We start from the raw sequence: 23,846 nt of genomic DNA, 5'->3' as shown, positions 1-23,846 counted from the left end.
TACCTCAAACGGAGACACTATGCATACTCAGGTACCAAGGACTTAGCCATGGAGAAGCTAAGGAGCAAGGAGGATCGAAGGAGAAAGACATACGCGAAGACGGAGAAGAAAACGACCAAGTCTGCACTTGCCCAGACGATTCGAACCGTCGTCCGGATGATCCCGCCTCAGCCCGGACGATCCGGACCCCGGCCCGAATGATCCGGATAAGTGGCACCCGAGACCAGCAAGCCTCCCCGCGAAGTTGGGCGATCTGGACCGACGCCCGGATCATCCGAAACCATCCGGACGTCCGGACCAACTCCCGGTCATCCGGACCCCCCCCCCCTCGACGGCTATGACACATCCGGACAATTAGGGCGGCTACCCGGATCATCCGGACTCCTGACACCCGGATCATCTGGGCCACCATCCAGATCATCCGGACAACCACCTGCGTGTGCGTTTTGGGCCGAAGCCCATGTACCCCTTCGTCCCCCTAGCCTATATAAACAACTCCACCTCCACCTTTCTAAGGTTAGCAATGTGATAGCTCATTTTTGGAGATAGAGCTTTGCTCATCCACTCGATACTTTCTCCTTCGAAGACCGCGGCCTCTACGGAGAAGATCCCCCAAGTGGATTGAAGACCCCTCACGGGAAGACCCCTCAAGACCTCCTCACGGAGAAGAACTACCACCTCTTGTATCGTCCTTTGTTGCGTTTGGATCTTGTATCATTCTTTATGTTCATGGATCTAGCACATGTGTGATTGTTCTCGTTGATTTGAGTGTCTTTCTTTTGTGTTTTCCTCTCATGTTCTTCGTAGGATCCTCTCCAAATCGTGAAAGATCGGCCTTGGGGTCTCTCTCTCCATCTCCCTCCCTCCATCCCTCCCTCCATCCCTCTCTCTCTCTTTCTGGCGCCAAATCCACCAACTTCGGTCGACGATTTCCGCGCGCACAACCCCTCTGCGACCACCTCGATGTTGAGCGGAGGACGCCGGCGTGGTGGCCGAGGGGGCCGCGGTGGCTCGCCACCACACAAGCAAGCCCACCACAACAACGAGACCAGGAGCTTCATCCATCCAACGTGCAAGAGGGGAATACCACGCCCGAGATGGCCTCGACGCCTCGCTGCCGCACAAGCAAGCCTGCCACGACGATGAGGCCGAGAGCTTCAACGCTCCCCGATTGAGGAATGGCACCGCGTGCAGGCGAGGGAGTAATGCGCCCTCTCCTGCAATGGCGGTCAGAGGACGTGGAGGGAGTTCAACCGCCTCGACGACATCCTTTGGCCGACCACCAAGCATGCAATGGTTGTCAAGAGGGCGTGGAGGGAGTTCAACCACCTTGACGATATCCTTTGGCCGACCACCAAGCGCTTCCGCAGCATGAGCTCGCCGAGGCGAATGAGGCAGTCACGGCGGCAAAAGGTGCCGCCGCATGGCTCGAGGCAATAAGGAGATCGAGCTCCCCTTCGTTCTCTCCAACTCCACAATGGAGTTTCATCTCCATGTCAAGGACTAGAGCAGTTTAGATTAGGTTATGTACTACGTTTATGTTTGTGCGATGAACTTCCAGTGAACTGTGGTGGCGAGAACTATGTTTATCTACTATGTGTGAATTATGCAGTATGGTAAGAAGGATCCGCTCTGCCATGCCTTCCGCGGTACCGCAAAATGGTTTCACAGTAGCCATTAAACAAAAATTGCGGTACCGCGAATTACAGGATCTGCCAGAGATGCACGTGTACCCCATGACAAAAACAAGTATACATCAAGGGCGCAAAATAAGCAAGGGGTGCTACCTGTTTGTTTTGGCTTTTGCTTTTGCTTTTGCAGCTTTTCCACTTTGCCAAAAAAAGCCATAGAAGCTCCTAAATAGGTGTTTTTCGAGCTTTTTTGGCTTGAGCCAAATAAGCTCCAAAAGCACCTATTTAGGAGCTTCTATGGCCAAAATGGAAAAGCTACAAAAGCAGAAGCAAAACCCCAAACAAACAAGGCCTATATTCTCCTGCAAAATGATGGTTGCACTGCAAGATCAAAAAAAATCAACCGTATACAGGAAAAATAATACAATACAGCATACAAACAGCACTACAGCCAATCTTCGAGTACCGGCAAGGCATACAGACCTGCACCCTGAAAATTGCACATTGTATGATCTGGCCTGTATAGCAAGCCACATCTTTGATCCTAAACCCATGGTGATGCTGTAAGCTGGTAGACATATCTCAAGTTGATGAGGCCTCCTTCAGCATTCCATCAGCTCCACTTACACTGCCATTGCCATTTCGAATGAGCTTTTCCTCTGAAGGTAGATTTTTCATTATTTTTCTAGTTGGTCCTGAAGCGTTCCACAAGTACCACACACGTGATTTTGGGGGTGGCACAGCTCCCGATACAGGAGCTACCAATCCAAGTTTCCCCTCATCTATAATGCTGTCAATTATTCCATAATCCTTGGCCTCCCAAGGACTCATGAAACAGTCAAACTTCGTGTCCTCGTCAATCTACAAGAAACAGCAATCAGCACAATGCAGTTTTCTGTTGCTGTTGGATAGGCAAAAGCATGGGCAACAAGTTCTGGAGGACTACCTGCTCTTCAGGCTTTCCAGTGATCCTTGACATTATCTTGTTGATCTTTATCTTCTCATAGAGCATTTCTGTTATCTGCAATCCCATCTCTGTGGCCTGCCACATGCATGAATCAACATATTACGCTTTTGAAGAAAGAATGGCTGTGAACTTGCAGATCAGGATCACCTGCCAGGATAGCACTTGCATGCTAGTCAGAAATGAAGATACCCCAGCCTGATTTCTAAAATGTAGGCCATCTGGCAGTCTTGTTCAGATACTAGGAAGTATAATGGCACGTTGTAACTAATACTTTCAAGTCTCACTTTTTCCACCAATTTCATCTCAAGTGTGCTATACGTTGCTCACACTAGGCCTCCCATCTCAGAACTTACAAAATAAAACATCATTTGAGGAACAGCGAACAACTTGAATGATGAATAAAGATAGCATATTATCGATATTCTCCATACTTTACCAGGATAGTAGATCACTAACCACTGGTCTAAGGAACCTGCATGTGCATAAGACCAACCACTGGCTAATATGAAACTGTTTCACTAATCTTAGCCAGAAGCAAATTGGATTATAACATGTGCACACTGATAAAGGATAAGAATCAATGTAATGCGTAGTGTGTTTGTATTGGGCCTCTCCGGCGGTCTATATGGAGTACAAAATGATAAATTTAGGTGCTTCAGGGTGTATTTATCAAGTATATTGCACATCCTACATCTAGGTAGGGTTCTAGTGCATCGTCTTCAAAAAGTAATGCATGGTTATGAAAAACTTCAATTTACTTTCTGGAGACAAGTTTACACTGAAATCTATTTATTTTTTCAATGAGTTTGTATTAACGGAAATGCTATTTGGCGAACGTTCACCTGGAGGCTGATGCTGGCGAACACCCTTCCTGCCATCTGATTTGGCCACACGGATCTTGGCGCAAATTTGACACCACGTCAGCTCCCTAAAAGAGTTCACTGCAACTGCTCTCCTGGCGAACGACCTTTTTACTTTTTTTCTTCAAAAAAAGTGCGGATCGAACTCATGCCCTCCTGCAGTATAGCTACGCGCACTCACTAGTTGGGCTACAGAGGTGTTTGTGAACACTTTGCGCTCAAACACCTTTTATGTATTCAAGTTATTTTGTTTTTATATTCATTTTTTATTTGAAAAAGAAAAAAATCCCTAAATTTCCCATTGTTTGAAAGAACAAAAATCCTTTATTTTTAGAGGTGATTTTTCCCCCTAAACTTGCCATGTGCATTTTTATTATATGTAGCATGGCAATTTCCATGTCTTTTTCAATGCACCCATGAAAATTTTTATTAAGAGCATGGCATTTTAATAATTAGTAACATGAAATTTTTATGATTAAGAGCATGTCATTTTTATTACTAATAATATGGCAGTTTTCTTATTAACAAGGGGCATGGCATTTTTTTATTGCATGGCAGGTTTTTTTGGGGGCTTATCCAGATAAAATATTTTCTCTAGAGGATGTCAGTTTTATAAAGTAGCACGGCAATTTTCAATATTTATTCAGAGCATGGCATTTTTACAAATTTGTGCATTTTTTTTGTTCATATGACATTTTTTATATAAAGGATGGCAGTTTTAAAGTTTAGCATGGCCGAAAATATCTAGATCACTCGACATTTTTTTATTTCAAAGTTTAACGTGGCAGTTTAGAAAAAACACTTAAATGGGCCTTATGTGTCTCAGGGTCACCCTGACACCCTACCCTGGCGAACGACCAGAAATGGTCGCTGGGAGCTGCTCCCAGGGCGAACTAATCGTCACATGGGAGCTCTCCCCTAGCGATCACTCAATATTAGGGTCAAGTGGGAGTTGCCAACAAAATGGGTCAAAATTAGGTTAAGGTGGTCGAAGAGTATGGTGGGTGGTGTATGCGAAAAGGAAACAAAGATGGCAAAATGGCAAAATTTTGATGGAGTCAAATGGTGGTGGAACCTATCTAAATTGAAGGTAGATGTCAATAGCTATGCAACGAGCTAAAGAAGACGAAATCGGACTCCCGATGTGAAAGTTATGACCGAAACGATGAAGCGGTGCCAACTGGGGGGGTCGTGCGCACAGGGTGTCCAGAGACTTTTCGGGGGCCGTGGGCATAGGGGTGGCTTAAATTTCACGATTTGAACCACAGATTTGAAGGGGAAAAGAAATTTTGGGGGTGAATTTCATGGTAGGGAGATGGGGAAGGCCAAGATCTACTTGCCAAACAACAAAATTGTGGATCAAACACAACAAAATCTCACAAGAACCAACAAATGGCAAAAAAATTGGTGAGACTATTTTTGGTGGGGATTTTCAAATTGGGACAAAAACAAACAAAATTAGGCTACAAAATGAAGGAGGTAGACTCCAAATTTGCGAGAACCTAAGCTCTGATCCAAGATGATGCAGGGTGGAGACCCTAATTGGTGATATTTCACGAATTGGAGGGGAAATCCACGAAGAACACAGGGAGGAATGTGGAGAAATCACAAGAGGAACACTCAAGAACAAGCACAATCACACATCAACTAGATTAACAAACACATAAGATCCATGAGGTACATGAACAATCAAAGGGAACAAGGATACATGGTAAGGTTCATCCCAAATCCAAGAGGACATGAGGTCTTGATGATCTAGAGAGATCCTTCTCCCATAGGAGGTCTTGATGATCCTATGATGGGGATCCTTCTCCCTTAGGAGGTCTTGATCCAAGGAAGAGGTAGATGAGCAAAGCTCTCTCTAAATTATATCATATCCTTTGCTAACCCTAACAAATGACCTAGGTACGGAATATATAGGTGGCTGGAGGTGAGGGACAAAGTGGAAGGGTAAAAGGGGCATTCCCCGTTCAGCTCACGGGCAGGCCCATGCGCACGAGCTAAAGTACCCCCGTGGACACGGGGTCCCGTGTGCACAGTACAGGCCCGTGCGCACAGAGAGGTCAGCAGCTCCAGCGGGTGCCTGTGCGCATGGGGTCTAGGGGGGCCGTGCGCACGGGGTATCCGGAAAGTCTCTGGATAGCTCGTGCGCACGGGGTCCAAAGGGGTCGTGCACACGGGGTCGTCTGTGCGTCGCTTCTTCTTCCAGTTGTTGGGCTCCTCCTTCCATGTGCCCTTCTAGCTCCTCTTCTCGGACTTCGTGAGGTTCCTTAGATCCTTGGCGGGGGTCGTCCACGTACCTAAAGACACACGTGGTTCCACAATGAGGTAGTAACCAAGTCCAATGGATATTCATGCCAAGCTCAATTGAGCTGATATGCAATGGCACATGCATGAGCTCTCATGCTAGGTCTACTTGGGGCTTGGGGAGATGTTGAGGTGTACATGAAGATGACCGTAGTTAATTACCAAAACAAGGCTAAAACCGATACACCCGCCCTCGCTGAGCGTCACGGAACATGACAGTCTCAAGGACACCATCAGCCGACCGAGCACACAACAGAAACAGCACATACACACCATCGAGGATAGAAATACCACTAAGATAGCACACATCATCATCACTCCTTGAGCAAGTGACTCAAACTTTGTTACCGACAACAACAACTGTGTGAAGCCGTACTAAGAAAAAACAATTAACAGGCCACAAACACTAGTGATAGGACTCAACACGTCGAGGACAAGGCAGCTCCGACTTCAACGATGAGCCTCGTATCAGAAAACTGCAAACTTTGTGCTGGAGACCGTCATACAAGAAAACCGCCTTTCTCGAGGCATAGTTGCCGCAATGCTGCCCGCAACACCTGTAGCTCTGACTTCACCGCTACACGACAAGAACATTGCACGGACAACCCAAAAGACCAACAAGCGATCAACGACAGAGGTCATACCGCGACCCAATTCCGCTCGTCACCACCATCATTGCCACACAAGTCGCTCAACTCCATCTTTGCTAGATGACGCCAACAAAGCAGCCTCAAACTATTGGACCCATCAGCCGGATCCGGCTCCGAGCCAATGCGCCCAAGAGGTAACACAACACCGAGCGTTGTCAAAGTCCGATCTTGTCCTGGTATTTTCCTGACAATATCCATCTAGGGGTAGCGCTGGTGTCGGAGATCCGGATGGTGCACATGAGGAAGATTTACCCAAGTTCACGCCCTTCGGTCGAGGTAATATTCTACTTCTTGCTTGTCTGTATTGATGATCTCGCCTCGCATGAGAACTAGGGTTTGTATGGGGGGGGGGGGGGGGGGTAACTGCCACGCCTTATATGTCGTGGCTAGGTTGATAGGATTCCCAAGTCGGTTAGTATATGCCTAAATACAGAAGAACTAGCTAGATACGTAGCAAAGTTCTTGTCTTGCCCACCAAGGTGGCGATGCGCCCTGTATTGCCAGAGGAGTCCAAGGAATAAAGTTGGGGCACCCTGTGGTTGTTGGGCTTCTTCTGTCCTCTGGGGCATGGAATTGTCAGTAGCCCCAAAGCTCTTCAAGATCTCAGTTGTTGATACTTCATCTAAACTGAGGTTTAGAATCGTTTTCGGACTGAGCGCGCCTGCGCCTTGTCGTCGATCGGCAGACTAGCCTTGATGAGCTCAAGAAGTTCATGAAATAAGATGATTAGTAATTCATAGGTCTAAACAACCTCTATCCTCGGACGAAGAAGCCCGCGGCCGTTATGTGAGTAACAAGTTAATCGTCTGACTTTATTCTCACCAATTATCCTGAGCACGCCATGAATTCAGACAGAACTCCTGCAAGGTATCTAGCGTAGGAGTCGGTCATGTTGCTAGCAAGAGCCTATGGGAGGGATAACCTAAGAACTCTCATCCTAACCAAAAATTGAAGTCAAAATGCTTCTTGGTCAAATTTGTTGTCGTCTGACCTTTCGCTCGTAGGGGAGCAGACACTATGGATTCCCTTCACAGGAGAGCTTTCCAAGACTGTTGTAGAACCCTTGGTGGGTTGCCACCAATGGTTTTCCGAACAGGCAGAGCTATTCTCGTACCTTTAGAGCTACGCTCCGAAAGTTTGACGTCATCGGAGCGAGGCTCTGGCGATTTAACCACCATTAGGGTGCCCTGAAATTTGCATAGCTATTAGAGCTCAACTTTGAAATCTGCGTTTTATCAGAGTTGTTGCTCTGGCGAACTAATTGTCGTCAGGGTGATGCACTGGCATCTATGTCCCCGCCAAAGGTGCTCCGTTAGTCCAAGTTCAATCAAAGCGAACGACGGCGCGTGACGCCCCAGGGTCGGGCTTGAATAGAATGAACTGGTCTAAGCCCGTTCCAAGCAAACGGGAGCTCTAAGAGTCACCAGGTCTAATTGAAACAAGTCAATGTTGGTCAAAGGAGCACCAAGAGACATGCCAATTGTGTGTGACGTCAGCGGTTGCCATGCATGCCCATTAACCTCCTCGATCTTCGCACGTCATGGGATGTTTCGGAGAAATAGTGGGGCACATGGCAAACAATCGGTGACAGACGCTTCAATGTCTTTGGTCATGGATAACAAAGAGGGGATTTTTACCTTTTACCGCGCTCCATTGCTCTTGCATGGGTCTTCCTCGCACTGCATTAGCAAGCTTCGAGATTTTGGCTTCCACCAAATCCCGCGCTCTCACCACCCAACTCTTGCTCCGCTCAGATGCGCTGCAGCAAGGGCGAGGAGCAATTCGAGTTCCAAATCAAGGAGCCGCTTTGGGACTGCAAGGAGGAAGTTATCCCGTGGGAGACACTCGACCTTCTGGACTTCATGGCGTCGAACTTCAAGGAGTCCACCGTGAGCATCCACGATGTTGACCTCCACCAGGCTTCTATTGCTGGCGATTTTGACCCTACGGCACTCTGCACAAGGAATTGCTGCTTCGGCACCTCGCCCCGACGAGGCGGCTTCTCCACCGCAACCACCGTCTATGACCATTCGTAGCCCGTGCACAACTTGCGGGGGCTGCCCTTCTTCAACGTGTTGGAGCTGCACAATCTCAACCTCAGCTCGATCCTCCATGTGGCGATCTTCATCACGTCTTGCAAGTGCCTCATCAGCATCCGCCCCCACTTCAACTTTTGGCGCGCCTGCGTGAAGCCGCAGCCCCAAGTGGGCAAGACGAACGTTTGTGATGGCGCTATCTTCCAGATCCGGTTGGATCTAGGGGACAAGACAGACATCAAGATAGAGTATTTTGGAGTATACTGTGAACAAGTCGGTGAAGAATTGGCGGGCCACCTGGTTCTACATCGCCAATGGGACTCCAAGTCTGCCAAAGTTCACCATGACTCCTTCGGAGCCAAGGGACTACTTGTCGAGAAGCCAGCGACCAAGGTACTCCTCAAGATCAAGCGGCTAAAAGAGGGAGCGACCGTGTATACACTCCTAATGGCATTTCTGTGTCGCCGAATCCGGCCCCTAAGGGTCAGGTACGACTGCATACCAAAATATCCTAGTTAGGAAGACCCTAATACAATGATCAGCACTCCTACGGACAAGGAGGCCGTCAAAGCTAGGATCGCTAACTTCTTGGAGATCCCCAAGGAGGACCACGACCACCTCTACGTGCTCGGTGAGGGACGTCATGGGTTCAACACAGTCAATCCACCGCCAATAGGCAAGTATTTTTTCCTTCGATTGATTTTTGCTTCCTCCATCAAACTCTGACTTGGTTTTTACTCCCTTGGACTTTCGAAGGTCTTGCCTCTGACCCTCCACTGCCGACTCGTGCTATGTTGCACCACCCCGGTCATGCATCAAGCTATGCTGGCGCAGGCGGCGGTGAAGTCGAGTCCAACAGTGGTGCTAGGAAGGCGGCGTCATGAATAGTCTTCGAGGAAAACTACCGCTAGCGCGACTGGCGAAGGGAAGGCGGCCCCACCTATCAATGCGCACAAGAGGAAGCCTACTATGGGATCCGCATCAAGGAACCCATGGAGGCTGTCCCCATCCGCCAAGCGTCCCTGCAAAGCCACTCTACGGCGGCCGGAGGTGAGCCTGCGGGCTGTGCCAGGCTGACAAAGCCCTCCTCCACTCTGAAAAGGAGGTAGAGGTTGGGCTTTAACCCGCCCAAGGCATCGCGTAAGTACCTTGCCTCTTGTTTGATATTTTATGTATTAATCGTGAATGACTAACACTTATTCTGCTCTGACAGCCTCGAAGAAGAGGAGACCGCTACGTGGAGCGGCAGCGTTGTGGCCGAGGAGCACTTGCAGACCAAGCTGCTGCCTCGAAGAGTTTAACTTTGATCATAGCCCTCTATATCACACAAACTGATCATAATTTTCTTCTTGGCACATCTACCTCGAAGAATTTAACTTTGAAATCACACTTGTTTGCCTCAGTCACATCACATTGTAGTGTATATTTTTTAAAATTTATTATATATTGAAAGCACATAAGGAATGCACGGATTATGCCCCCACAAATTTGACACCTCACGAAACAGTCAAGGTACTGTATCAGAAATAAGGTTTGTTAGTTCAATCGGTACTGGGCCATTTTAGTTTCCAGACTTCAACATAAGCTGTTTGATAATACGACACTACATCCATTAATCAAAAAACATACATATGATTTTTTAGCAAGCTAATTCATGATTCCATCACTAACTATTTGCAAAAATGAACTACATTAGGAAATCCTACCTTCCCACCAGCTCCCCCTGATGGCTGATGGATCATAATTCTCGCATTTGGCATGCAAAATCTCTTTCCCTTTGTCCCAGCAGCTAACAAAAATGCACCCATGGAAGCCGCCAATCCAAAGCAAACAGTTGAGATATCAGCCTTGCAAAATTTCATGGCATCATAAATCCCCATTCCTGGTAATTGATGTGGCAGAAGTTATACTAGAGCATACAACATCAATTAGAAAAGACAGAAATTTGGGAAATGGTTACAGAAGTTATCAACGAGTTGTAATTTCAGTCGGTTTAACTGTTAAGGCAGGCTAAGACACTCTAACGTCATACAAAAGGAAGGCCAAGAAACTTTGAACTAGAAAAAAAAAATCCATGTACAGAAGGTAGGCTAAGACAAGCTGAACTAAACAGATAAAGAAAGCTCACTGAGCTAGCAAGATTTCGATCAAATAAGTCGAAATGGTTAGCTTCAAGGAACCGTGCGGAGACGCTGAGCTTTCTATAAACAGCCTAAAAGTTGTGATGCTGTTTAGCAACTGCACTTGACATTCTGGTAAACAAGTCATGTGCTCTGATGTTTCAGGACATGCTTTAAATGTATTGGCATCTTGGCACCTCTGCAGCTAGTGATGGCCACTTCGACGAGGCCTTGGAGACATCCTCGAGCCAGCGCCAAAGTACGCCCAATAGAGACCATCAGCTGGCGGTGATCACGCCATGTACTACTATGGCAGAACCTGTGTGTACTGACTGATTGGTTGGTTCTGTACTTGAATTTCCTGGGAGCAAAAGGAAGGGTAGTCAAAGGATGATGCATCCAGCAATAAATGTGAGCCATCAGCCACTTGCAAGACATGCAGGATATGGTGGATGCTGACATTAGCTGACTGATGGATGAATCGGAAGGGGGAAGGGGCAGCGATGATGCAAATTGCAATGTATTTTTACTCACATATAGGGAAAGAGTTGATCCATAAGATTATTTCTTTATCCGCAAGTTGGTGCCCATGAAAGAAATGGTCAGCTGGGTCAATGGAGTTGATAAAAATATCCTGAGTTGATACAGGTGTATTGACACCATGGCTTGGATGTTGCCAGTTTGCCATGATAGAGAGGTGGCAGGAGCTTGTGTTACTGCTACGTGAGAGACTAAATGACTTGGTGATGAGAAAACCATAGTGATGAGGTGGCAGTTATTGATTGGAAGGCTAAGAGCAAATAGGCGTGCTACAAATTTTATACTTCACCTATGTTGTCATCTTTGATTGGAAATTCGTTGTAAGCTTGCAGTGTTCTATTTCAACAGCAGTGGCTATGGTTGCCTGGCTGCTGGTTTAAAGATTTTCATTTTGCTCCTGACAATGTATAAGGGTAATCTCAGCACATCTATACCTACTAATAAAAGGGCTATTGCTTCTTACCACCATAATTTCGCCCGTGTTTTCGTCCGTCCATCCGCCCCACCTTTTTCGTACATCGCGCGCCACTGGGCCCTCAAATTGTTGCATTGTCAATCTTTTCTAATGGGCCACGGATGGGCCTTTTCGCAGGCACACAAAAAAATGGCCAACATCAGGGTTCGAACTCGGGACCTCAATTGTCGTCGAGAGCTGCAGCAACCAGCTGAGCCATCTATATTACATGTTCAATTATCCCACCTCGCTGCTTTAGACAGGATTCTACCAGTTTATAGGACCGCAGCTTCCCTGCAATATGAGCAGGGCGTCCTAAAAAGGAGAGTGGGAAAGGAGAGTGGGAATAGACTTGAGGCTAAACGGAATTGTGGGCTGTCTTTCACGGTATTAAAGGAAGGAACTATGGATTTCCATAGTTGAAAGGAAGGAATTGTGGGATGTCTTGGGGCTATTATTAAAAAGGAAGGATGAATCTCGGTTGATGCCGATGGCGACGCAAGCGAGGAGACAAACAAGACGATAAGCTTGGAGGAACGGAGGCAACCACCTCGCCGGAACATGCATAGGGTGAGATGTAAGGGGGTCTCGATGGGGGACATTGGCTTCTGAATCGGCGCCGCCGGGGAAGTGAAGAGAGGAGGAGCGGGAACATGCGCTCCATTGCCATGGATGCGGAAAACCAGACGACAACAACGGCAGCCGAGAGTCCAGCGTCCAGAGCTACGGGAAGCGCGGCGCCGAGCTAGCCGCCGCTCCTCTCGGCGGCCCCGAACTGACTGCAGGCGGCGCATCCGAAGCCAGGCCCGCTCCCCGAACATCGCGGCGAGACCCTCGGCGCCGGCGCCCTAGAGCGTCTCAAAGAAGCCGGCGACCCGTGCACTCCACACAGGGGGGCGCGAATCAAACATTCAAATGAGCAGGAGCAGCGCGGTTGCTGCAGTCTGCACGACCTCCGACCGACCGCATGAACGCGGGGTCGCGGGCGTGGACCCAGAGGCCGAGCACACCCAGGCTCCTCCAGCCTGCCACACGCTCGACGTCGGCCAGCGGCCATATGGGCCATGCAGCCGCTTTGACGAACAAGGAGCAGATAGAGCGGTGGCTGCCTAGAAGAGAATAAGGTTGGCCGTCTAAGTGTATCGATGTGAAGAGATAAGTCTTCTCCGGAAGAGGTCAGGATGGGTCCATGTGCTTGAGCTAAAACCATTCACCAATGGAAATCAATATGTGTACATACTAATACGTACTAATATCTTTACTTTCAGGAACGCGGATGGGACAAATAAAATGCATACTAAAAGGATGGACTGATTGCCAACTCATGCTCCCATATAATCCCTCTGTTTCTAAATATAAGTCTTTCTAGATATTTCAATATGAACTACATACGGATGTATATAGACATATTTAGAATGTAGAGTCACTCGTTGAGTATTACATAAGGTCCAAAAGGCAAATGCAATATCTTTATAAGTGTATGCGTCACTCATCCTAATATACTCACACATTTAAAATAAGTGCATATATGATCTACCACTTGCTATTTGCTTACAAATCATGACACATAATTTTTGGTTTTTTATCGACTTATATCTATATGGGTTCATGAAAGGGGAGTAAATTTCCCAGTAATACTACTCTAACCTTTTGCTACATTTATACAAGATGTGCTTGGTGGACCATGAAGATGACAATAATTTTTCCCACACCTTCCCTCTGCTTGGTGGTCGTGCTAGCAGGAGTAAGATGTGTCGGTTGGCTACGGCGGGAGCAGCAGATGGGCGGGTGTTGCGCCATCATCTTGTGGAGAACATGTACACGATGTGTGTAGTGCGCGATATGCCACCACGTCTTCATTAGCGATCCAGTTATCGCTTGTCACTGAAGCGTTCCTCTCCTGGGCACCGCCAAATAGAAGCTCGCGTCACTGAGGAGTGAAGGTCTTGAGACACTATTATCAGGGCTAGAGTCTGTGATATTCTCCCGTTGCAACGCACGGGCCTTTTTCCTAGTTTAGAAAAAAGGTCATCACAACAACTTAGGGTGTGTTTCGTTTGAGGGATAAGCCAGGGTGGGCTGGGGCCATCCATGGTTTTGACCCTCATCCACCTGTTTGGTTGGGAGTATCAAGTGGATGGTGCGGCCAGAAGAGGAATATTCTACAAAAATTCATGATGGGGAGAGCCATATGAGGTTGCTACCATCACCAGCATCTTCACGTGATAGCAAGTGAAGCTTAAGCCTCACCTTAAAAGCACCTGAAGCATACGTCTCCTCTTTCTCACCACCATCGTTGAGATGGGGTCCAAAGCAATGGCACCGGAATCAGGCCGTGGCTACACTTTTTTTTGTAGCCTTTGCATCACTGCGATGCAAACAGCCATTGTTATTAATTATTAAGTAGAGTACAAACCTAAGACAACTACAACATAACCATTACAAGAAAAATGAATAAAACATCTATGACTAAGTCGACTTCTTCCATAGCAGCGCCTTCAAGAAGGGTACACGTCCTTGCACCGTCGTCGCCACATCCGACATTGTTAGGACAAGGATTTTCATCCTGGTTGCCGAGACCAACCACTAAAAGCCGGTAAATCAGACAAGGAGGCAACGCCTTGAACAAAGTAACGACGCAAGTTCGTTGCTGTTGAGCCCAACCAGTAAAGGCCAGAACAAGAGTTTTCACCCCGGATATGAAGCGGTGTTTCAACCAGCATCTTGATGACGGGTCTCTTGACAGTCACCTTTGCCAGTACTCCACTGCATACGGCATAGTTGCGCTAGCTGATGGGTGGGACGTCTTCCCACCAAAAAAGACGGCCCCTGCCGTCGGGGGGCGCCCATGTCGTGGCGCTAATCTGACCACTGTCACACCACAACGTCGTGAGCTGACGTGTAACATCCACCACATTTCCGGGACCGTTGCCCCGGCATCCTCCATATGTACAGAGGCAGATGCCATCAAGCATGATGTCGATGAGGGAGCGTTGTTGCACTCCGTCCCCATCAACAAACGGAAACCTTGTCGAGCAGACGACAAGTGTCCGCCCTCGGGCCGAACGTCCATCCCAAGGACACCGACACACCACCGTTGAAAGCCATCAACTGCGGGATCAAACACCTCGCAAGTCAACAACAACAAATTGTCCTTCACCGATGCCATGGCCTAGCCACATGCCGTGCATTCTCGCAACCAACTTGAAGCTATGCCCGGGCACATCGTTCCACCACCCTCCTTGTCGAGGCCGTTGCCCTAGTCTCCCCGTCCTATACCTCGGCCACAGTGTCGCACCCCGGCCGCCGCTGGAGGACGCACAACAGCCATTGCACAAGGCTGCCACTGTTGCAATCTTGTTTTTCTGTGATGCGCCGCCATGCTCCTGCAACGATGATGACCACAAGATGGTCCGTTCCGCCACACCTACACCACATGATTCGACCTCCAAAGGTAATAATATAGGTGATGGTGATGCTCTTGTCCCATTACCGGACATGGATTGCTCGCATGATATTAATGCCCCTCTTGCTATGTCGCATGCTATTATGCCTTTTACATGCTTTGATTTGCCACCCGTTCATGATGAGCGTGATCATAAGTATGTGATGACTAGTAGTTGTGATGCCATGCTCCATAGGATATCTTGTGATAATTTCGTATGTGATATCATGTTTGCAACTCCACAATCCTTGTCATGTGCTATGAATGAGATTTCCGATATCAAATCTTTGAGCTCATTTAGTAGTGACTATGTCATTCCATTAAAATGAACTTGATATGTGAATATGGCATAGATGACAAATTCTTGGTTAGTGCTATTTGCATATGTTGTGCTGATATTGCCATGCTCCCTTTACATAATTTGCGCAATTCTTCACATACCCCATACCATGACCGCCTTGCTTTGAATATGCATAGTTTTGATGTTGTTCAATTTCTCCATATAGCACTTGTCTTGATTGCAACCATGCCTATACTATTGCTCATGAGGAAGCCCCCATAGTTTCCTCATGCATGTTAGGAGATTTGATTCATCCTATGCATTGCATGCTCCCCATATTTGTGTGCACAATATGCTTGACTTTGATATGGATGATACAAACATTAATATTGATGCACCATATACTTGCTACCCTTTGCGTCCAATCATGTTAAGCATAATAACTATCAATACATGATGGATGACATTCTTCTACCGTGCATCAAATTTCTTTGAGAATTTCATCGTTTGTTCTAACCCTCACGCAGTGGCAGAGCTAGAAGAGAATCAAAGGGGGGGCAAAGAGAAAATATGCACCTTTGGGGAGCCAAATGACAGCAATCTTTTTAATTTAAGGCTCTTATTTCCTTCCTTCGGTAAATATGCTACAGCTGGGGGCAGCGGCCCCCTCGGCATTGCACATAGCTCCGACACTGCTCTCGCATGCACATACACATCATGATGGATGATGTGTACATATACCACGTGCACACAATGTTTCTTTTTCAATGTTGTGTAGGTACCACACTTCCTCGTCAACCTCGCAAGCGCACGAGTTGACAAAAAGAGCTCTAGAGAGCAACCAAGTTGTGCGTCACCATGGAGTGCTTATTCTCCACCATTTCTCTTCACGCAAGGATTTCACGCACCTCTTCGGTTATTGTCCAATACATATCTTGTGCTCATTTACCATGTTCACATGGCATGCTTCGATCATTTTCATTTCGTTGCCATGCCTTTGTGACCCATGATTTGCATTATACATGATATACCCCTCTATTGCTTGTATGTGTATTTGCAAGCTTGGTGGAGATATTACTTGTTATTACCATGTCCCATCCTTCATCCATGCTATTGATGTTGATTGTATTGGGAGAGTCATGTTGACCAACTGTTCTTTTCATAGGACATCTCGCCAATACGATGACGATGATTTTGCCATGATTTGCTTTAGAGCTTGTGATATGTCAAGTGCATTACTTATGCCCACTATTTGCTCACATGACATGATTAATACTTGCTCTTTTCATGCGGTCGATGGCACCTATTTTCATGCTTTGGACATGATTGTTATCGAATGTTGTCATATGTCCCTTTTAGTTGTCTCTATCATGTTTCTATGTATTGAGTGCAACCATGCTATTAATCTTCCATATGAGAATGCCCCCATAGCATTCTCATATATAATTGGAGCTTTTGACATTTTTCATGTGAAGCATGCTCGTTGTCCTTCTTTGCACAATATACCTAGTGCCATAAATATAAACATTGTTGCATCAAATTATTCATGCACTTTTGATCCTAATGGTTATGTGCAAGAGAAGCGACACATCATGATGGATGATGTGTTGATCTACCATGCGCATACGTTCTTTGCTTTGTTGTGTGCATGTGTAGGAACCTTGGAACACTCGACAACTCCTACTCACCATGAGGTGACCATCGAAGCTCTTGAGAGCGGGCCACATACACCCTCCACCGACACGCTTCTACAACATATTTGCTTGTGCATCGACATTGGGAAGAACGCACAAGGACAAGCATTCAAGGTGACATCCTTCTCTTTTGAGAATCCCAAAACATTGAGCATGGCTATTGTGGATCATACTACATGTGTTGTTTGTACCATGACACATATTGGTCATCTTCGACCACATTGCTTGCACACATGATAGCAATTTTTGCTCTGATTTGTCATTGCCACTTTTCCATGTTTCTTGATATATATACCTTGTGTGTTGCATCAAACTTATTGATTCCAAGCACTTACCATATGTTTGATTGCAACAATGTCTTTTTTTCTCACATGCTATGCACTCTTGATTGCCACTCCCCTTGATCTATATTAATTATGGTTGTACTAAATCAACAACAATGGATATGGACAGGAGGGAGTACATGATTCACTTGGTTGCCTCGCGTATGTTGAACAATTGCTCTTTCATTTGTGTTAAGTGTAACAATACTTTCACCACACCCTATGCACATTATGCTTGGATTATCTTGCACTTGAGATTGCCTATTGCACATGCTCTAATGCACTTGATGACCCTCTCATTGCCACTTCCCATGCTCTTACCAATTTATAGGGCTATAAAGCCCCCTCTCTAGAGACTTGGAGATCATCGAGGCATTTCTAGGGTTTCCCCCTTCCGCCGCCAGTGTTCCTTGTTGGCTAGTTCCTCTTGTAACGTGCTTGTAACCTCAAATCCTTCCTCTGAAAGTGCCATGATAATGCAAACTTAGCCTGAATGTGTGAACTTAGTTCATCCGTTCTACTCGGGTCTGCCAATTGGTAATCATATCTTGATTTAGTCCTTGGCGGTGGTTGGATCTGGGTGCCGAGGAGAAGTTGGAGGAGCTGTAAAATCCTTCCCCTCCCTCCCAAATCTCGGCGACGGTGTGTTCTTGGTGGCGCAGATGGCGACGACTCATTTGGGTGCGGGTTTGGGAGGCGGCACCCAGATCCGGTGTACCTAGGCGACGGGCGCAGGCGGCGGCGTACGGTGGCAGGATCAGCAACAGCAAGATCGGGTTGTAGCTTTTGCTGTGGTAAAATTCCTCCTTTGTTTCGCTGATTTCTTCAGTTGAGGTGCTTAGTTCTCTGCCAGAGCGTAAACCCCCACGGCTTTAGGGTGTACTCACTATGGGAGGCCCAGCAAGTTCCACGGATACTTCTAAATTGGAGTTGCAGTCCCTTCAGCTTGATGTGCAAACTTTGCAGTCCAATAGAGAGGATGATAGGCAGGAGTTCTTGGATTTCAGAGAGCATGTCAACACTAATTTCCAATCCATTCAGAAGACCTTGGGAGATTTACAAACATCTCTGTCCCAGTTCATCACAACATTCCCAGCCCCAAGAACTAACCCTCCCAGTACTCCTGAAGTAGCACAGGGTAGTGGTCAAAATGCAACACCACAGGGAACATTACACACCCCTCCAACAGCTAGTTCTGCAGCACTGCAAGATGTTCTTTCTGGCAAAGAACTCAACTTGAGTGTGAATCTTATCCTTGTTGAGTGAATCATCTTTGTTTGTTTGTGTTTTTCTTCCTTACATCCATCTCCAATTCATGAAGACCGGGCCACCCTGATGCGGAGCATCCTACGGACATCACCATGTCAAGAGCCCCTTCGCCAAGTGACACGTGCTACATCTACTTCATGCATATAAAGGTGAATCATCTCCATTACTCGTGTCCACTTGTACCCTTCAAGGATGGTATGCTACTTGACCCCTCGTGTGCATACATAGGTGCGGAGCTACACATTCATCGAGGAGTCCTCCAAGCTCAAGAGGGCATGTACACCATCATCGAGGTTGACCACATCGAGGGAGCTGATGAGCCTCGCCAAGTACAAGAGGAGGAATGAGAAGGCTACACGGAAGAAGGCCGGCAGCTGGAAGAAGAAGTGCCCAGGCGACCCCGTGCGCACGGCCTCCCCGGATATCGTGCGCACGAGCTATCCAGAGCCTCTCTGGACACCCCCTGCGCACCGGCCCCTTGGACCCCATGCACATGGGCCCTCGCCGTAGCTGTTGTCTACCCCATGCGCACGGGCATGTACCATGCACACGGGACCCCCGTGCCCACGGGGTCCACTTAGCCCGTGCGCACGGGCCCTCCTGCGAGTTGGTCGGGGAATGCCCCTTTTGCCCCTCCACTTCGTCCCTCACCTCCAGGCACCTATATATTCCGTCCCTAGACCATTTGCTAGGGTTAGCAAAGTACATGATATGATCTAGTGGAGCTTTGCTCCTATCTACCCTCTCCCATGGATATCAAGACCTCTAGGAGAAGATCCCTAGTGGATATCAAGACCCCATCTAGGGAAGGATCTATCTAGATCATCAAGACCTCATCTCCTCTTGGGTTTGGGATGAACTTTACCATGTATCTTGTCTCCCTTTGATTTTTCTTGTACCTTGTGAATCTCTTGTGTTTGTGAGTCTAGTGGATGTGTGATTGGGCTTGTTCTTGAGTGTTCCTCTTGTGATTTCTTCGTGTTCTTCGTGGATCCCCCTTCAATTCGTGAAAGATCATCAATTAGGGTTCCACCCTACAACATCTTGGTATCTAGAGCCACGTCGATCACGAATTTGGATCCCCCCCCCACACCGTTTTCTAGCCTAATTTTGTTTGATTTTGTCCCAGTTTGAAAATCCCCACCAAAAATAGCCCCCCCCCCCAAATTTTTTTTTTTGCAATTTGTTGGTTCTTGTGAGATTTTGTTGTGGTTGATCCATGATTTTGTGGTTTGGCAAGTAGATCTTGGCTTTCCGCACCTCCCCACCACGAAATCCACCCTCAATTTTTCTTTTCCCCCTCAAATCTGAGCCCAAAATCGCGAAATTTCCACCACCACCGTACCCACGGGCCCCCGACCACGTTCGCACGGCCCCCTGAAGTCTCTGGACACCCCGTTCCCACGGCCATGTACCGTGGGCATGGGACCCCGTGCCCACGGCCCCCTCCCTCCCACCCCAGTTCAGCCACCAGTACTTCACCGTTTTCGTCATAACTCTCGCATCCGAAGTCCGATTTTGACGTTCTTTAGCTCGTTGAGTAACTATTTACATCCCCCATCCATCTAGATAGGTTCCAACATCATTTAATTCCATCGAAATTTTGACATTTTGGCATCTTTGCCTAGGCCCTCCACCATATCATCCGCAAAACCACCATAGCTTTCCGCAACCTAACTCATTTTGATCCATATAGCATTTGTGGTTGCTTGAATTGTGATTTGAGTCTCCTAAGGTGTTTCGGCTACTTAGGGACGGTTGCTTCTTCATCAACCACCACCACCACTTCCGCATTGCCAACTCCGAAACCACCACCGCATTCCGCTACCACCATTTGACATTTGACGGTTAAGATTTTGAGTTCACGGTTTTTTTTTCCGTTTCCTAAGGTGTTTCGGCTAATTAGGAACAGTTCGACATCAAGAACACCGCTACTCATCATCGCCTCGGACGCAACATCGACAACGACCATATCATCATCCATTCTTGCTTACACTCGACAAACCACGGACGGTAACCTCGACGGCATCATTGTATATTCTCCCTCGCCATTGCATTGATCACCCCAAACCTATTGTGTACCTTACCTATCGAGACTAGCGAGTTGAGAATTGCTGGGCCACACTATTGTGCACCTTAGTGATACGCTTACGCTGCATAGCTAGTTTTAGCATGCAATCATCTTGCAATCATCATTGTGCCATAAGTCCCTCCCGTGCATATCTTACATACTTGTCTCATATCATACTTGGCTCGAGCATTAAGCATATAAAAAAGAGCAAAAAGCTTTTAAGCAAAAGAGGAGATACAAAAGAGCTTGGAAGCAATAGAAATAGCATTGAGCCATTTTGCATAGTACATACACTTGGAGCATACATACATAGCATATTTGGATTTTTAGATGGTACGTTCACTCTCATAGGTTGGTGCACAAGCGTATCTTGCCCATTTGAGCAATCGAGCTATTGCCTCTCTAGCATCCGTGCAGCAAGAGCTTTTTCCATGGTAACACATTTTGTGCTCATTCCTTGGTTGCGCGGATCCCATCTATCTATCCGTGTGTGTGTTTCTTGTGTCACCATAGCTATTGATCTTTTTTTTTAAACATATGGACTTTATTCAACCGAAATAACAGATACATCGTTTGTGAGGAATGGTACAATCTCAATCATAGGCTCCTTAAACCAATCAACAGTGGAAGAAAATCTAGCCAACCTAGCAAGCTCGTGCGCAACCTTATTGGCTTCCCTATTACAATGTTCAAACCTAGAGGTAGGAAAATCACACGCCAAAAAAGCAATCATCAAAAATTGCCACCGCCGCTCCTGCTGACCGTCCGCCATTATTCATCGTTTCAATAACCTCCAAATTATCAGAATTAATAATAAGGCGATTGCAACCCGCACGTTGCGCTAGTGAAAGACCGAATCTGAGAGCCCAAGCTTCCGTTGTTAGAGTATCGACGCAATGATCAATTTTCCAAGTACCCCCTGCAATAAAAATCCCTTTGTCGTTCCTCGGGACAGCCCCAGTCGTACCTTTAAGAAGATCATGATCAGAAGAAGCATCAACATTAAGTTTCACAAAACCCACCGGGGGACGAATCCAACCCCTTCTTTTCATAGAAGCCCTTGGACTGGAAGCAACAACATAATTAGCCGTAAGAGCTTGTATCCCCATTGCAATCTGTTTTGCATCTTGAATTCTCTCCTTGTGCACTAATTTACGTCTTTCCCACCACAAATACCAAGACGTAATGGCAATCATCTCCCGGATATTCTGGGACCCCATAATAGATAAATCTTGGTCAGGATGTGCAACAAAAAACCGAGGACCGCCTCTCCAGCACCGTCAACTTCACAAGCTTGAGCAATGATCTCGTCTAAGCCAAGCCTTCTCTAGACCTCTTTTGCCTTCTAGCACTGAAACAACAGATGCTTTGTATCTTCTAAACCAGAAGCACAAAAAGGGCATAAAGGTGAAACTTTCATGTGTCTATTAGCAAGCGTAACACGACATGGAAGAGTACCATACAGCGTTCGCCAAATAAAAAATTTCACCTTCGCTGGACAAGATAACTTCCAAATCTTACACCAAATTGGATTAAAGTTTGTTCGACCCATTCCATTAGTACGACGAAGTTTCCTTCCATGTTGATAATCCCACTCAACAAAATATGCAGACCGAACAGAAAAAAGCCCACTCTTAGTATGACTCCAGGCAACAAAATCTGACATATCAAACTGAGGCAGAGGGATAGCAAGGACCCGCTGTGAATCAACGGGCCACAAGGTTTGTCTGATGAGATCCTCATCCCACCTGTTTTTTTTTGACTGGGGACTGTAGGGAAAACCCCCACAGCATATCAAAACTTTATTAAAAGGCAGAACAAGTACAAGTACAAGTGGGATTACAAGGGGTAATCAAGCTAATCTAAATAAAGGAGGAACAACAAACAGGCTCAAGGTGGTAGAAAAGAGATCCATTTGAGGAGTTCATCCTTATAAGCAGGCTTAATCCTATATTGCATTAAAGTAATATCATGTAGAAAAGCTGTTCTCCATTTATTAAATCCAGCTCTCTCATGCCTAAAGACCTTAGCATTTCTGACAATCCATATATTCCAGCAAGCTATGAAGACCACTTCAGTGAAGAAAGGTTTCCTAAAACTCCTTTTGGCATTGAGGACCAGCTCCTTCATCGAGTCACCTGATGACCAATCAATTTGCAAATAGTTCCAAACCCTGACACTAAAATTGCAATTGAAGAACAGATGATCTCTTGTTTCCCTAGCCTGCAAAGGGCAGAGAACACAGTTTACTCCATCCTCCAAATGCCAATGCCTCCGTTCCACCATATCTTTGGTATTCAGCCTATCCATGAAATCCGACCTGTTCGAAGAGGGGTCAATGAAATCCGACACTTTTGATAACAAATGTTGCCCCTTTGGAGTGATGACTTTTCTGTTAGCACAGTTAAGGATCCAAGCATCTTCCCAAATGTCAATTTTCTGACCATTTCCAACTCGCCAAATATAACCATGTTTTAAGGTATTAACCCCTGCCATAATACTTTGCCATGTGAAGGATGATCCCTTTTTTAACTTTGCGTTCAATAAATCTCCATCGGGGAAATACTTAGCTCGCAAAAAGGTGGCACACAAGGAATCTGGGTTCTCAAGGAGACGCCAAGCTTGTTTAGCCAACATCGCCAAATTAAAACAATGAATGTCATGAAAGCCCATTCCGCCTTGGCTTTTCGGGACACACATTTTCCACCACGCCATCCAATGCATCCTTCTCTGGTTATCGTCATCACCCCACCAAAAATGCGACATCTCGTCAGTTATTCCTTTACAAATTTTTTTAGAAATTTTAAAGACCGACATAGCATAAGTTGGGATAGCTTGAACAACAGACTTGAGAAGAACTTCCTTGCCTCCAGTGGATAAGAGTTTTTCTTTCCATCCGCTAATTCTCATAACAATGCGATCAATCAGATATTGGAAACAATCGTTCTTATCTAACCCCACATGTGCAGGCAGGCCCAGATACTTATCATTGAGAGCTTCGATCATGATATTCAAAATTGAGCAAATTTGTTCTCTAATATCCCCACTCGTATTTGGGCTAAAAAATATGCTAGACTTTTCAACGCTCACCATTTGTCCAGACGCATCACAATATAAGTCCAAAATTGATTTAAGTGTCTCTGCATTTTTTTGATTAGCTTTCATGAGGATCAATGAGTCATCCGCAAAAAGGAGATTT

General features: G+C 46.5%; 1 protein-coding gene across 1 annotated transcript in view; it reads right to left on the bottom strand.

Annotated features, from left to right (window-relative positions):
- Positions 1-1,957: 1,957 nt before the first annotated feature.
- Positions 1,958-23,846, bottom strand: part of CLPP3 (CLP protease proteolytic subunit 3) — a 36,651-nt gene continuing 14,762 nt past the window's right edge. Inside the window, exons 3-5 of the mRNA XM_087546996.1 lie at positions 10,158-10,333; positions 2,578-2,673; positions 1,958-2,492 (exon numbers count right to left, since the gene is read on the bottom strand). Of these exons, the coding sequence (XP_087403122.1) occupies positions 2,214-2,492; positions 2,578-2,673; positions 10,158-10,333 (551 nt within the window). The 3' untranslated portion in view covers positions 1,958-2,213. The remainder of the gene's footprint in view (positions 2,493-2,577; positions 2,674-10,157; positions 10,334-23,846) is intronic.

This window comes from Triticum urartu, chromosome 3A, assembly GCF_056163025.1.
Source record: "Triticum urartu cultivar PI428250 chromosome 3A, HENAU_Tu73, whole genome shotgun sequence".
Classification (NCBI taxonomy): domain Eukaryota; kingdom Viridiplantae; phylum Streptophyta; class Magnoliopsida; order Poales; family Poaceae; genus Triticum; species Triticum urartu.
Note: the sequence above shows the minus strand (reverse complement) of the source record. Positions and strands in the feature narration are given on the sequence as shown.